This window comes from Dipodomys merriami, unplaced genomic scaffold, assembly GCF_024711535.1.
Source record: "Dipodomys merriami isolate MVZ:Mamm:240054 unplaced genomic scaffold, mDipMer1.0.p SCAF_10, whole genome shotgun sequence".
Taxonomy (NCBI): domain Eukaryota; kingdom Metazoa; phylum Chordata; class Mammalia; order Rodentia; family Heteromyidae; genus Dipodomys; species Dipodomys merriami.
Window position 1 is genome coordinate 21,352,627 of NW_027202271.1, and position 14,070 is coordinate 21,366,696.

Below are 14,070 nucleotides of genomic sequence, written 5' to 3' on the forward strand. Positions count from 1 at the left end.
AAGTCCCCCTGAGGCCTAACCAACAAGGCAGTCTGTCTTTAGAGAATGAAGGTGGGAGCTGGGCTCCATGCTGGGCCTTGTTTGCTGTCCCATACAGATACCACTCTGAGCTATACTATGTTCCAAGGGTATTTCCCATGGTTCCCATGTAGGGGCTGGTGGTTGGGGGTTGGAGGTGGCTGGGGTGATAGGTCAAGGGATCAGGGATATCCTAGAGGACAAAGAAACCAAGAGATTAGAAAAGGCCAGTTATGGCGGATGAATGATGATAAAATAGGGTGAAAGAACTTTGTTTTCATGTATGAAAATAGAACAATGAAACTTGTTGACGCTCCTTTAGCAAATGGGGAAGGGAGTAAGGGAGAGTGGTAGAGGGGAGTGAGATGGATTGTAATACATTGTATACTTATGTGGGAATGTCACAATGAACACCCCTCCCATGTCCAACTGATATCTGCTAATAGAGAAAAAGTGCTCCTGCAAGAGAGAGAAAGGAATGAAGGAAGGAAAGAAGGAAGGAAGAAAAGAAGGGGAGGGAAGGAAGGCAAGGAGAGGAAGGAGGGAGGAAGGAAGGGATGAAAAAGGGAAGGAAGGAAGGAAAGATGACTAATTATGAGCTGCTACTAGAGCCAGAGGAATACCAAGTCTCAGAGTTTTTTTGTTTTTTTTGGATCCGGTCATGGGCCTGAACTCTGGGCCTGGGCGCTGTCCCTCAGCTCTTCAGCTCAACACTAGTGCTCTACCACTTGAGCCACAGTGCCACTTCCGGCTTTTTTCTTTTTGCTTATGTGGTGCTGAGGGCCTCATGCATGCAAGGCAAGCGCTCTACCACTGAGCCACCTTCCCAGCCCCAAGTCTCAGAGTTTTGACCCTGAAGGGAGACAGACAACCTGAAGGACTTGGAGAGCACAGCAAAGCCCTCTTGGATCCTTCTCCTCCCCTTCTATAGGTACACAGTGTCAGAAAACAACACAGTTGAGCTATAGGCATATAGAGTCTGGACCACACGGGGATGATGCTGGTGATGGAGTCCTAGGGAGTTTTAGGACCTTAGTTGGCCTCCTTCCCTCACATACACTCTCCATTTCTTTCCTAGCCCCTAAGACTTGCAGCCCTAAGCAGTTTGCCTGCAGAGACCAAATCACCTGTATCTCAAAGGGCTGGCGGTGTGATGGTGAGAGGGACTGTCCAGATGGCTCTGATGAGGCCCCTGAAATCTGTAAGTATCTTCTTGGGATCCTTCTCTCCAAACTCTCAGCTTCTCCCTTTCCCTTGGCAGATGTTTGGGATGAGGACGGCTGCTCTCCATCCTGGCATGGACCTTGCACTCTGACTTTGTTTGTCCGTGACACAGCTAAATTTTCCCTCTCCTCTCTCTTCAAGGTACCCAGCATGGTGCCTAGTGTGCATGGAAATGGCATCTGACTCCATTAATTACTACATCGCCACACCTGATAAGTTTGGTGTCTCCTGGGCTGTAGTATTTGCCAGAAAGAGAGAGCCCAGTTGCCCTTTCTTTCTGACTCTTTCCTCTTCTTTCCAGCTTTGAGTTTTCCAGAGTTTTCCTAGCCTTTCATGAATGGCCTTTAGGTCCTGCCAGGTACCCTTATGTTCTTGGGCTCCCAGGCCAAAGGGCACAGCTCTTGCTCAGTCTCTGTACCAGAAGCCACACCCCTGTGCGCTTCCCGCCACCCCCGCCTTCCCCTGCCCCCAATAAGTGGTGTAATCAGAGGCAGCTGTTTAAACTGGGGGAAAGGTCCCCACCCAGCCTTCATTGGCAGGGTTGCCAATTGGGGGTGGGGAGTAGGGGCTGGTGGCAGGACCCCAGAGTCCTGGGCAGGTGTCAAGAGTATTGGGGTCTGTACCTTCAGCATCTCCCCAGCTTGGCTGATCCTGGCCAGGGTGTCAGTGAGCCTTCCTAAGCCTGTCTCTACCCTCTCTCCTGGGCTTTGTGCTGCTCCTATCCCATTCTGTATCTTTCCCATGCCCCCACCCATAATTATCAAGGGTAACTTTAGGACAGAAAGGGCTCCACTAGTTCGTTCTGTGTCACCCCGACACTGCCTGGGAGGGGTGGGGACCCGAGGATTGAGCCTGGAGTCTTTGTATGTCATACCACCTTTGCCCTCTGAGTTTGTTGGGAGTAAAAGAGTTGTGTAAAGGAGCCATACCTGGCACTTGTTGTCCATCCTTTTTTCAATTCGGTGCAGCCTTCATCTTGTAAGCATCCTCATACTGTTTACACTCATATGAACTCTTGGACCAGTAATGGTCACCCACAGACTTACCTGCCTCCCACTGACCATCTCCTCTGAGAGGAAGGCACAGACAGGTTTGCCATAGCCCACGTGGATGCTCTCAAACACTAAAATGCCTACATATGTGCAATGGCAGAAGCATATAAAAACCTGCATTCATACATAAAAAAGCATGGAGGCAGGCACCAGTGGCACATGTCTATAATCCTAACTACTCATGAGGCTGAGAACTGAGAATCACAATTTGAAATCAGCTCAGGCTGATGAGTCTCCATGAGACTTTTTTTTTTTTGGGGGGGGGTCTGGTTCTGGGGCCTGAACTCTGGCCTGGGCACTGTCCCTCAGCTCTTCAGCTCAAGGCTAGCGCTCTACCACTTGAGCCACAGCGCCACTTCCGGCTTTTTTCTTTTTGCTTATGTGATGCTGAGGAATCAAACCCAGGGCCTCAGGCATGCAAGGCAAGCACTCTACCACTGAGCCACCTTCCCAGCCCTCCATGAGACTCTTATCTCCAGTTCACTAACAAAAAGCCATAAGTGGAGCTGTGGCCCAAGCAGTAGAGCACTAGCTTTGATTGAAAAGGCTAAGGGACAGTGCACATATATAGCATCCTTGCTACATACAACTACCAACTTCCCACTGCATGCAGAGCCCCAGTGAATCTGCATAACATAAGCTCACTTTCTCACATTCTGCCTGGCTGAGGCCAACAGTAATGATCTTGCCAGCTCCTTTTCCTTCTGGCAATTATAGAATAAGGACATCACTAGTTGGCCACAACTTTTGACCCTTCCCAAGTCTTTCCTTCAGGCCTCTGCTCTGGATTGGAAGGTTGAATAAATAGCGCTATCCAGCAGGAATATATTATAAGCCACATATGCAGTTTCAAAATTTTCCAGTAGCCACATTAAAAAAGGTTAAAAAGAATTTAAAGACAAAACAAAAACTGGACTCCAGTGGCTCACACCTGTAATCCTAGCTACTGAGGAGGCTGAGATCTGAGGGTCACTGTTTGAAGCCATCTAGGGCAGGGAAAGTCTGTGAGACTCTTTATCTCCAATTATCTACTCAAAAAAAATAATAATAAGAAGAAGACCCTGGAAGTGGAGCTGTGGCTCAAGTGGTAGAGTCTGTGAGACTCTTTATCTCCATAAACTACTAAAAAAATAATAATAATAATAAGAAGACGCTGGATGTGGAACTGTGGCTCAAGTGGTAGAGTGCTAGCCTTGAGCAAAAATGCTTAGGGACAGAGTTCAAGCCCTTAGTTCACACACACACACACACACACACACACACACACACACACACACACACACACACATAGAGGAAAAGAAAAAGATGTGGTGGCACATGCCTGTAATCCCAATACTTGGGAGGCTGAAACAGGAGAATTGTAAGTGTGAGGCCAGGCTGAGCTATAAAGTTACTTGTAGATAAGCCTGGGTTACAGAGAAAGACACTGTCAAAAATTATTAGCCATCTTTCAACTTTTTGTATTGTCTTTAAAATCCAGTATGTATTTATGTGTACAGTTTGAACTAGTCATGCTTCCATACTCAATAGCTACACGTGGCTGGTGCTATGTATAAGTCAGTGCATTTCTAGAAAGTTTGGTGCCACTCATCCCCAAGCTCCACGTCCTGGGAGTACTGGGAACGAGGTGTTCTTTTTCTTTGACATAACCTCTCTTGACATGCACTCTCCCACTCTGCTATTGAAAACCTTTCATCTCTGACCTCTGCCTTTCTCCTGAGTGTAGAATGTTGGATATTGGGATCCATAGGCACGGAACATTTAGGGAATGGACCCTTTGTTGAAGCCTACTTTTTCCTTGCACATGACTGCTCCCAGATGAGTAGCTACTGTTGGGAATGATAGAAGAAATTGGATGGTGGAGGAAATGGAATAGTGGAAGGGCCTAACTAGGCCTCTTGAGATCTAAAATATACAGTTGTTGGAAACTCTAGTCTCAATTTATGCTCACCCTTACCTATCCTCAATAAACAGCTGGCCAGACACCATCCTGGTCAGCATTGTCATGCCAGCCATTTTGTCTGCCCTCAGGTCCACAGAGCAAGACCCAGCGGTGCCAGCCAAATGAACATAATTGTCTGGGCACTGAGCTATGTGTTCCTATGTCCCGCCTCTGCAACGGGGTCCAGGACTGTATGGATGGCTCAGACGAGGGAGCCCACTGCCGAGGTAAGGAACAGAATTGTATTCTCTCCTGCCCAGGTGGATGTATGAACTCCCAGCCTAGCACCTGAGATGGGAGGTCTGCCATCCTTGCATCTGAATGTGGATGGAGGCATGCTCTATTCCTCTGCAAAGACTTGCCATCAGATGCAGATGAAGTTGGTTGGCCTGTAGGCTTAAAGGCTGATCAAACAGCCCTGTGGGCCTTTGCCAGGGACCATGGCTGGGCACTTCCTTCTGGTTGAATACTTGGACAAGTCATTTTTCTCCTAGTTTCTCATCCACTAAATGAGAGATGAATGTTTTTATGCTTTTTGTTTTTAATAGTGGAAACCTTTCTTCAAAAGACTTTCTCATTTTTCAAGAAGTTTTCCTGAGTATCAACACCGAAGGACAGAGATGCTGTGCCTGGAGCAGGGGTCAGGGATTTGGAGCTTGGGGTACAATCTGTCTCAATATTCTAGAAATCATTCCTCAGGAATGGCAGGTCTTAAAGGGACCCAGGAGCTGCTTTGGTTCTTCCTGATAAAGCTGTACTTCCCACGTGCTTGATGGAAAAGCTATCCAGTCTAAAGAAGGAACATTACTGTGATGTTAGACTTCTCACCTGTGGCTCAGGTTACCAGCTCTGTAGTCTTCCCTCCTAGATTCCAGTGGGCCAGGGAGTCCGATCACTGTATGATCAGTCTGTGAGAAATTTACAACATATGGAGAAACAGAGCTTTAGACTTGCCTGTCAGGGAATAGTGACCTTTCTCTGCTTTCTGGGGTTTTGGGCAGCTTTTGAGAGGCCTTGAGCAAGGAGAGGAGCACTGCTAGGGGTGGAGCCAGTGTTCTGTGTCATCCACGTGTCAGAGAACATCTGCCTGTTAGAGGAGACACATCTGGATCCTTTCAGTGAGTCAGGGAGTGTGGAGCAAGGGAGTTTGTGGAAGATTTTTTTTTTCTCTTTTCCTTTGGTCGATAACAAAGCTCCTGGGGTGGAATCCAGAAAGTTGGCCTGGGGGCTGACTGCAGCTGCCACTCACACCCCTTCTTATCAGATGATGCATGCCCAAGCTTACTTCCTTATGACCGTCTTGTTTCAGAAATGGCAAGTAACCTTAAAACTCTAGGTTTTGAACTTCCTCTGATACTTCAGAAGTTGGACTTCCTCCCTGTCTTCCTGCCCCATATCCAAATGAGAAATTCCTTTTCTAGCTTTTCCGCGACACATAATATTTCCTTCCCCCTTCCTGGGGGAACGCTGGACAGGTAGCACATTTGGACCTTGAGTAGAAGTCGGAGCGGAAGGGATGACCGGAGCCTGGTTCTCCTATTCCAGTTCTTCCCGGCAGGCTTAGTGCCTTAAACGCCTTAGCACCTCAGCGGCTCCCTCTCCTAGGTGGGGGCAGTTAGGGGCTGTGTGTGAGGCAGCTGGACAAAAGGGTCTTTGTGGCCTAGCTGTCTGGCCCCACGCAAGGCCATTAATTGGGTCACTGGTCTGGTGGGGAGGCCAAATACTCTTCCACCTCTCCTCCCTCCTGCCTCACTCCTTCTGTCTCCCCTAGGAAGTGGGTCAGTGGCAGAAGGAAGATTAGAAAAGGATCCTGAGGAAACTAGGTTTACTTCTCCTTTTCTATCCTCCACTTGCATCTTGGGCCTTTCTCGGAGCCCCCTGGGGCTCAAGGGACATGTTGCCAAGGTGCTTGCAGGACAGCATTGGGGACATTGCATGCTCATTCTTCACCCCCTGCCCAACTAAAACTGACATTGTAACCCCTAGAGAATACAGACAAGAGGCACATGAAGGGACTCACTGTCCCCTCCTGTTGACCCTAGAAAAGTACCCCTTTCATGGAGACACAGGTGGTCCCAAAAGACAGAGCTTTGGAGAGGTAGCTGCTAAGTCATGTTTGGCTGTGTGACCTTGGACCTGTCCTAGGTCATCTCTGGGCTTCAGTCTCCTCACTTGCAAAATATGGTCCATGCCTCTGAAGGTGCCCTTCCTCTTGGGCACCCCCCAGTCTTTCTTCAGAGGGATTTCTGGAGGTTGACTGGAGGTGGGAGAAGGGTGCTATCTTGGGGCCTGAGTGTGTTGTCTGTTCTGCCTTTGCACAGAGCTCCGCAGCAACTGCTCTCGCCTAGGCTGCCAGCATCACTGTGTCCCCACACCCAGTGGGCCCACCTGCTACTGCAACAGCAGCTTTCAGCTGCAGGCAGATGGCAAGACCTGCAAAGGTATGTGAGCATGGATGTCTATGTGTATACAAGTGCCTGCTGGGCACCGGCTGGGGTCGTAGAAGGTGTAAGAAGGGGCAAACATTTGTTCCCAACAGACCTTAATCTCCAGTTAACTGCCAAAAAAAGTCAGAAGTGAAGCTGCAGCTGAGGTGATAGTGTACTAGCTAAAGTTCAGGGATAGTGCCAAGGCACTGAGTTCAATCCCTAAGACCAGCAGTGCCTCCCTCCCCCCAAAACTGTAGGCTGTATGTGTGGTTCAAAAAAAAAAAAAAAAGTTAAAGCATTACAGATAAAAGTGAAGTTTCTGGCTAAGTGCCAATGGCTCATGCCTGAATCTTAGTTACTTAGGAGGCTGAGATCTGAGAATCAAGGTTCAAAGCCATCCTGGGCAGGAAAGTCCAGACTCATCTCTAGTTAACCAGCGGAAAGCAGGAAGTGTCACTATGGTTCAAATGGTAGAGTACTAGCCTTGAATGAAAAAGCTAAAAGACAGTGCCCAAGCCCTAAGTTCAAATCCCAGTACTGGCACACAAAGAGCAGAGAGAGGGGGGAGGGAGGGAGAGAGGGGGACAGAGAGAGAACTAAAGTTGCCGTAGATGAATTATCTTCAATTCTAAGTCCTTTTCTCAACTCCCTAGAGGTTGTATTTGTGTACATGGAATCATTGCACATCTAGTTGGAAGGACTGCTTATGTGTGCTCACCCTTTTAGGCATAAATAGTTCCATACGGTAGGCATTAGTTGCAATGGTTTTCACTCCTCAGTATGTTCCAGAGACTTCCCTTTTCTATGTTATTATGTAGAAATATACTTCATTCTTTTAAAAAACCACTGTGACGTATAAGGATTACCACAGTTTACTTGGCTATATCCCTTTTGATGAGTAAGTTGTTCCCAAGTTTTCTCGGCTACAATGCAAACTTTTCTGTTTTAAGTTTGCCTCCCTTGAGTCTTTGTCCAAATGCCATTCTCAGTGAAGCTGGCCTGACTACTCTAAAATGATACCCTACCACGGGTGTTCTCTCTCTTTCCTCTGTTGTATTTTTCCCACTCCAGTGCTGAAATTCAAGTGCAAGATCTTGTACATGCTAGACAAGTACTCTGCCACTGAGCTGTATGCCAATACTTCTCTGCCTATTTTTTTCAGTAGCACTAGTCACTTTCTATTGTACTATCACTTCTAACATGTTTTCCCTTTTATTTCCTTTATTACCAATCACATTTATTATCAGGCACATATAGCTCATGTCTGTAATCCTGCGTACTTAGGAGGCTGAGATCTGAGAATTGCGATTTTGAGCCAGCCCAGGCAGGAAAACCTATGAGACTCTTATCTTCAATTAACTACTAAAATAACCAGAAGTGGAGTTGTGGCTCAAGTGGTAGCCTTAATCAACAAAAAAACCCAAACAACTAAGCACAGCATCCAGGCCCCGAGTTGAAGCCCCAGTATGCTTGTGCACGAACACACACACACACACACACACACACACACACACACACACACACATACACACACACACGTTTCATAAGGATGATGTAGGTATATTTTAAAGTTCACTGTGTATCTTCCATATCTGGCACCATGTAGGTACTGCAGAAATTTTTCTCTGAATGAATGAATGAATGAATGAATGAATGGATGAATGATGGGTGCATGTTTGTTTGTTTTCTCTCTAGAGTGTATTCTAAGACTGGATTTGCTAGATATTATGCATTTCACATTATAATAGATTCTGCCAGATTGTCCTTCAAAACTGCATAGCTAAACACCCTGGCGGTGTCTTAGGGTCCCCATGTTCCTACTCTCATGACACTGAAATGACTACCCTCTTGTCCTTTTCCCTGCAGACTTTGATGAGTGCTCTGTGTACGGTACCTGCAGCCAACTGTGCACCAATACGGATGGCTCCTTCACATGTGGATGTGTTGAAGGCTACCTGCTACAGCCAGACAACCGCTCCTGCAAAGCCAAGAACGGTGGGTGGGGCTGCCTGTGGCCACTGAGCCAGGCACCCACAATGCAGTTCCCTGATGGGTAGTGGCCTGAGAAGTCCGAGGGCCTCAGCCACGCTGACTCTTCTCTGCCCCATCCCCAGAGCCAGTAGACCGGCCCCCTGTGCTGCTGATCGCCAACTCCCAGAACATCTTGGCTACATACCTGAGTGGGGCGCAGGTGTCTACCATCACACCTACCAGCACGCGGCAGACCACAGCCATGGACTTCAGCTATGCCAACGAGACCGTATGCTGGGTGCATGTTGGGGACAGTGCTGCCCAAACACAGCTCAAGTGTGCCCGCATGCCAGGCCTGAAGGGCTTCGTGGATGAGCACACCATCAACATCTCTCTCAGCCTGCACCGTGAGTCACCCACTCCCAGATCAGAGGGTAGAGCAGGGAAGGGCAGAGTAGATGGGCCAGACATAGAACCCTGTTTGGGGCTATAGCCTGTTTGAAGAACAGCAGAGCCAAGGCTCTGCTCTTTGTCTGAGCTGTTTCTAAATTACTCTTACATTTCTGGCCCAGGGCTGAGGGAGGCCTCAGAGGAGAAAGATGGAGGCAATGAATGGTCAATCTCCAGAGACCAGGGACTATCCCTTCTCTGAGAGAGTTGTTGATGGGCCTGCAGAGGGGTTTTCCCATGAAGCAGGATCTGGGATAAGGAATGAAGAAGCTGGAGGCTGCAGGAACTGTCAAGTGGTTGAGGGTAGAGAAGCCAAGGCCTCCTGTGTCTGCTTCTGCGTTCATCTTTTCCCTCAGGGGTATCTCCAGAAAGGACTTCCTGCTATACGGAAGGTACCAAGGTCCTGTGGTGATCAGTGAGATTAAGAGAGGAGCCATAGGCTACTAGAGCATTTTAGGCTATGCTAGCTATTCTCATTCTGGCTCCCTTCCTAGATGATATGTGGCAGTTCTAAAATGGCAGGAGTGTCAATGGCTGGGATACCAGCATGGTTGGCTGTAGATCCATTGCCTGGAGTAGTCCTGCTTCTCTCTGATGCTGTTAGAGAGACAGATAAAAGAGCTCTAGGATCATCATCACATTTCCCAATCTTGTCACACAGGGCTGAGGGGAAGAATTTGACCTACAGTTCATCTTCCCCCATCCCTGATCTCTGACCTTGAATGCCAAGAGACTGCTTAGTTTTCCTAATTTGCATAACTGGCTTTGAGCCAGTCTATACAGATCACATAAGATGAGGTGACATATAGGACCACTCACAGGAAGTTTGGGATTGTAAACTTTCAGCCTTTCTAGGCCCGCCCTTCTTCCCTCCCTCCCTCCCTCCTTTCTCGCTCCTTCCTTCCTTCCTTCCTTCCTTCCTTCCTTCCTTCCTTCCTTCTTCTTCTTCTTTTTTTTGAACCCAGAGCTTAGCACATATCAAACATGTGTTCTACCACTAAACAATATTCCCAAGCCCTTTAGAAGAAGGTCTTGAAGTTCCTTTATTCAGTTCCTGTAATGACCCCCAAAGAAAACAAAGATCCTAGGAGGTTACAAGAGATCCATTCTGGGTCAGAAAAAGGGGAAGTCTGGGGGCAGGAGCAGACATAGGGATAGCTCACTCTCTGTGGCCACATCATAGAGTCCATACCTTGGCCTCCACTCCAGAGCATCTAGGATGGTGTCTTTGAACTGTTGGTGTCCAAAACTCATCTGTAATGAGACATGGGTCCTCCTGGATTTGCTGTGCTAACAAGAAGTAAGCTCTTGAGAGGTGACCCGTTTACGAAACCCCATGGCTGATAGGGTGGGATTGGGACAAGACCTTGTGAGATCACTGCTCTGCCTCCATGCCTTAGCCACCTTCCACCCCAACAGGCGTGGTTCCAAGAATAGATCCTGGAGCCCCTTTTCTAGCTCTGCCTCTGGTCCAGGCAATGAGCCTGTGGGTAGGTGACAGTGGGGTTCTCTTATGGGAACCTTCTCCACTTTTGCTCTGGTATGGTCCCCAGAAGAAACAGGAAGTCATCTAACTGATGCCCCTCTCTTGGCAAACCAATTTACCTTGCCTCCCAGTTTGCTAGATTCACTGGGACCTTCTGAGACAGAGTCCAGGAATCTGGAAGAGACTAAGGTTCTGGGAAGCAATGCTTAAGGTGAATAAGTGGGTACCTCTGACCCCAGCTTCTGTCCCTTCCTCAGTGCCCTGCCCCCCATCCCACACCCCTGACGCCAGAATGTCTGGCTGTCACCCTGAGGATGGTTGTTTTGCTCTCATCCCACAAACTAATTATGGGCCCTGAGCTAAAGATGTCAGAAGTGTCTCTCTCTCTATCACCCTCCCCCAGTCACTGTCATCCCCTTCCCCAGGAGGAGGTGTGCCCTAGAGTGGAGGGTGGAGGGCTGAGTCTTGGTACTCACCTGCTCAGTGGGCTGCTGGCCTGTAATTAGCTCCCCAGAGGATGATGGAAAAGGCTACTGCTTTCTCCTGCCTTCTTTGCCCTCCCTGCAATCATCCCATCCTTTGCTGTGACTGGGACCTATTGGACCCCCTGGGACCAAATCCCCAGCCGAAACCATTGAGAAGTATTGGAGACAGTGAAGCCTGCCTGCTGATGGTGGGGAGCAGAGAGAGCCTGCCTCAGAGAAAAATCTGGAAACAGAAATAGAATAGAAAAAAGGAAGGAGGCCAGGAAGTCAGTCTGGTTCATTTAGGTCCTGGAGCAGGAGAGAGATCTGCTTTGAGTCCTGAATGCCCCAGGGGCCCCTCCAAGTCTTGGCAGCATGTGTGCACACTTTCTTCCCTCAGCAGGGATGCTAACCCTTTATCCTCCAGTTCTAGGGATGTCTCCCCCTCCCACCTGGTCGCAGGGCCCATCCAACCTCCTTACAGCTGGATGAGAGGCCCAGGGCTCTAAATGTATGAGTGCAGAAACTGATGAGAACCAGAAGTGAGGAAAAGAGGATTGAGGATGTAGCTCTGTGGTAGAGCACTTGACTGGCACTTGCAAAGCCCTGGGTTCGACCCTCAGGCCTGCACAAAAATAAAAATAAAAATAAATAAAACTGGTATGGTGGGAGCTGAGGTTGAGGTGGGAAGGATACTCACTTGAGCTCACAGAGTTAAGATTAACCTAGACTATACAGCAAGACCCCCATCTTAAAGTAAATAACAATAAATTAATAATTTTTTAAAAAAGAGAAAGGGAAAACCCTTACCAAGCACCTTGACCAGTTCCTTGGTTTTAGTCCTACTTTTTCCAAAGTGGCTGTGTCTTAATTTCATGAGGCGCTTTAATTTTTGTTTTAATTTTATGTACTTACGTATTTATTTGTGCAAGTAACAAGATTTGAATTCAGGGCTTTGTACTCTCACTTGACTTCTTCCCTCACTGGCTGGCACTCTACCACTTGAGCTATGCCCCAGTCTTTTTTTTAATTTTTAATTTTTGCCAGTCCTAGGGCTTGAACTCAGGATCTGGGCACTGTCCCTGAGCTTTTTTTTTGCTCAAGGCTAGCATTCTACCACTTGAGCCACAGAGCCACTTCTGGCTTTTTCTATTTATGTGATACTGAGGAATCGAACCCAAGACTTCATGCATGCTAGGCAAACACTCTACCACTAAGTCACATTCTGAGCAAGTCTTTTTTTGTTTAAGCATACATTAGTTATTCAAGGGGGGCGGTTATTGTGACATTCCTGCAGTGTGTGTGTGTGTGTGTGTGTGTGTGTGTGTGTGTGTGTGTGTGTGTGTGTGTGTGTGTGTGTGTGTGTGTGTGTGTGTGTGTGTGTGTGTGTGTGTGTGTGTGTGTGTGTGTGTGTGTGTGTAGACTCGAAGTCAGGGCCTAAGTGTTATCCCTGAGCTTTTTTGCTCAAGGATAGTGCTCTACTATTTGAGCCATATTAACACTTCTGGATCTTTGGTGGTTAATTAGAGGAGTCTCATGTATTTTCCTGCCCAAGCTAGTTTTGAACTATGATCCTCAGATCTCAGCCTCCCAATTATCTAGGATTGCAGAAATGAGCCTCACAGCGTGGCAACAGTTATGTTGTTATTTGATATTATTATTAGAAAATTCCATCTCAACCAATGATTGGGCGTGGTATTTAGAACCGGTTATTGTAAACTATAGGGGCACGCAATGATTGGGCACAGTGGCATATACCTAGCACCCTAGCCACACGCCAAAAAAGCTCAAATAGTAAAATTGTAGTCTAACCTGGGCTAGGCATAAAGCAAGAACCTATCTAGAATGTAACCACCTTTAAAAGGAGCTGTTGCTAGATGATGGTAGCTCACTTTTGTAATCCTGGCTACTGAGAAGGATGAGAGTTGAGGATCAAGATTTAAAGCCAGCTTGGGCAAGAAAGTCCATGAAACTCTTCAGTTAACAATCAAAAAGCAAGAAGTGGAGCTCTGGCTCAAGTGGTAGAATGCCAGCCTCGAGTGAAAACAAGCAAAAAAGCACAATGCCATGAATCCATGCCCTAGTACTAGCACACATACATGCCAAAAGAAAAGTGGAGGAGGCGTGTATCCGGTGAAACCATAGTCCTCAGGTGGTAGCTTTCCAGCAGTAGAGTACATATTTAGCAAGTGTAAGGCCCCGGTACCACTAAAAAAAAAAAGGAGAATAAATCATAAGTAAATAATAGTCTAAGTTGTACATACAATGGCAAATATTTTGAAAGTGACACACAAAAGACGGCTGTTCTGGAAATCGAGACCCAGAGGGTTCAACAGGCCTTGCATTTGCAGAACCAGGAACCTGGCCTTCCTACCCTAATCCCCACCCCTGACCACCTTCTCCAAAGTCCTTTTGCTCATCTTACCTCATCTCCCCCACCTGAGCAATGCTCCCCTACTCAGCAGTTCTGGTCTGTTCTCCCTTCAGCTGGGAGGTCGTTCCCACTGTGGGGGAAATGAAGTTGACTACAGGAGTAGGGGTGGGGGTGGGGAGTCCTTGGAAGGTGTGGTATAGTGAGGGATGCTCTGAGTTTGCAAATAGAGGCCTGGAAGGAAATAGGGTTTGCTGAGGTCACTTATAAGTATTGGACTTTGTATGAAAGAGGGGGCGGGGCGGGGGGGGGAGTGTCCTGGGCTTCCTTGCCTGCACTAAGCTTCATAGGGAAGGAGGTGGATGGGGAAGCCCAGAAAAGGTCCCCTAAGCGGCAGGCTGCTGCAAAGTTGCGAAATAGATCCCCAAGTCCAGCTGGCCAACTTCACTTTTCTCTCTCTCTCCCTCCCACTTGTGTGTGTGTGTGTGTGTGTGTGTGTGTGTGTGTGTGTGTTTAAAATCACAACAGGAAATGGGGTAGTGGTGTATTTAAAGGGCAGGCAAAGAGTGAGATGACAGCAGACCCTCTGAGTTTGTGTTGAACTGAAAGGGAAGCTGTCTCCTCACTGTCCTGGATACTCTAGGCTCTCAACCCTCATCCCAT

General features: G+C 47.7%; 1 protein-coding gene across 1 annotated transcript in view; it reads left to right on the forward strand.

Annotated features, from left to right (window-relative positions):
- The window catches only part of Lrp1 (LDL receptor related protein 1), a 91,424-nt gene that overhangs the window by 8,578 nt on the left and 68,776 nt on the right, over nt 1-14,070 (forward strand). Inside the window, exons 2-6 of the mRNA XM_069987055.1 lie at nt 1,097-1,219; nt 4,326-4,463; nt 6,558-6,677; nt 8,532-8,660; nt 8,780-9,043. Coding sequence (XP_069843156.1) covers nt 1,097-1,219; nt 4,326-4,463; nt 6,558-6,677; nt 8,532-8,660; nt 8,780-9,043 — 774 coding nt within the window. The remainder of the gene's footprint in view (nt 1-1,096; nt 1,220-4,325; nt 4,464-6,557; nt 6,678-8,531; nt 8,661-8,779; nt 9,044-14,070) is intronic.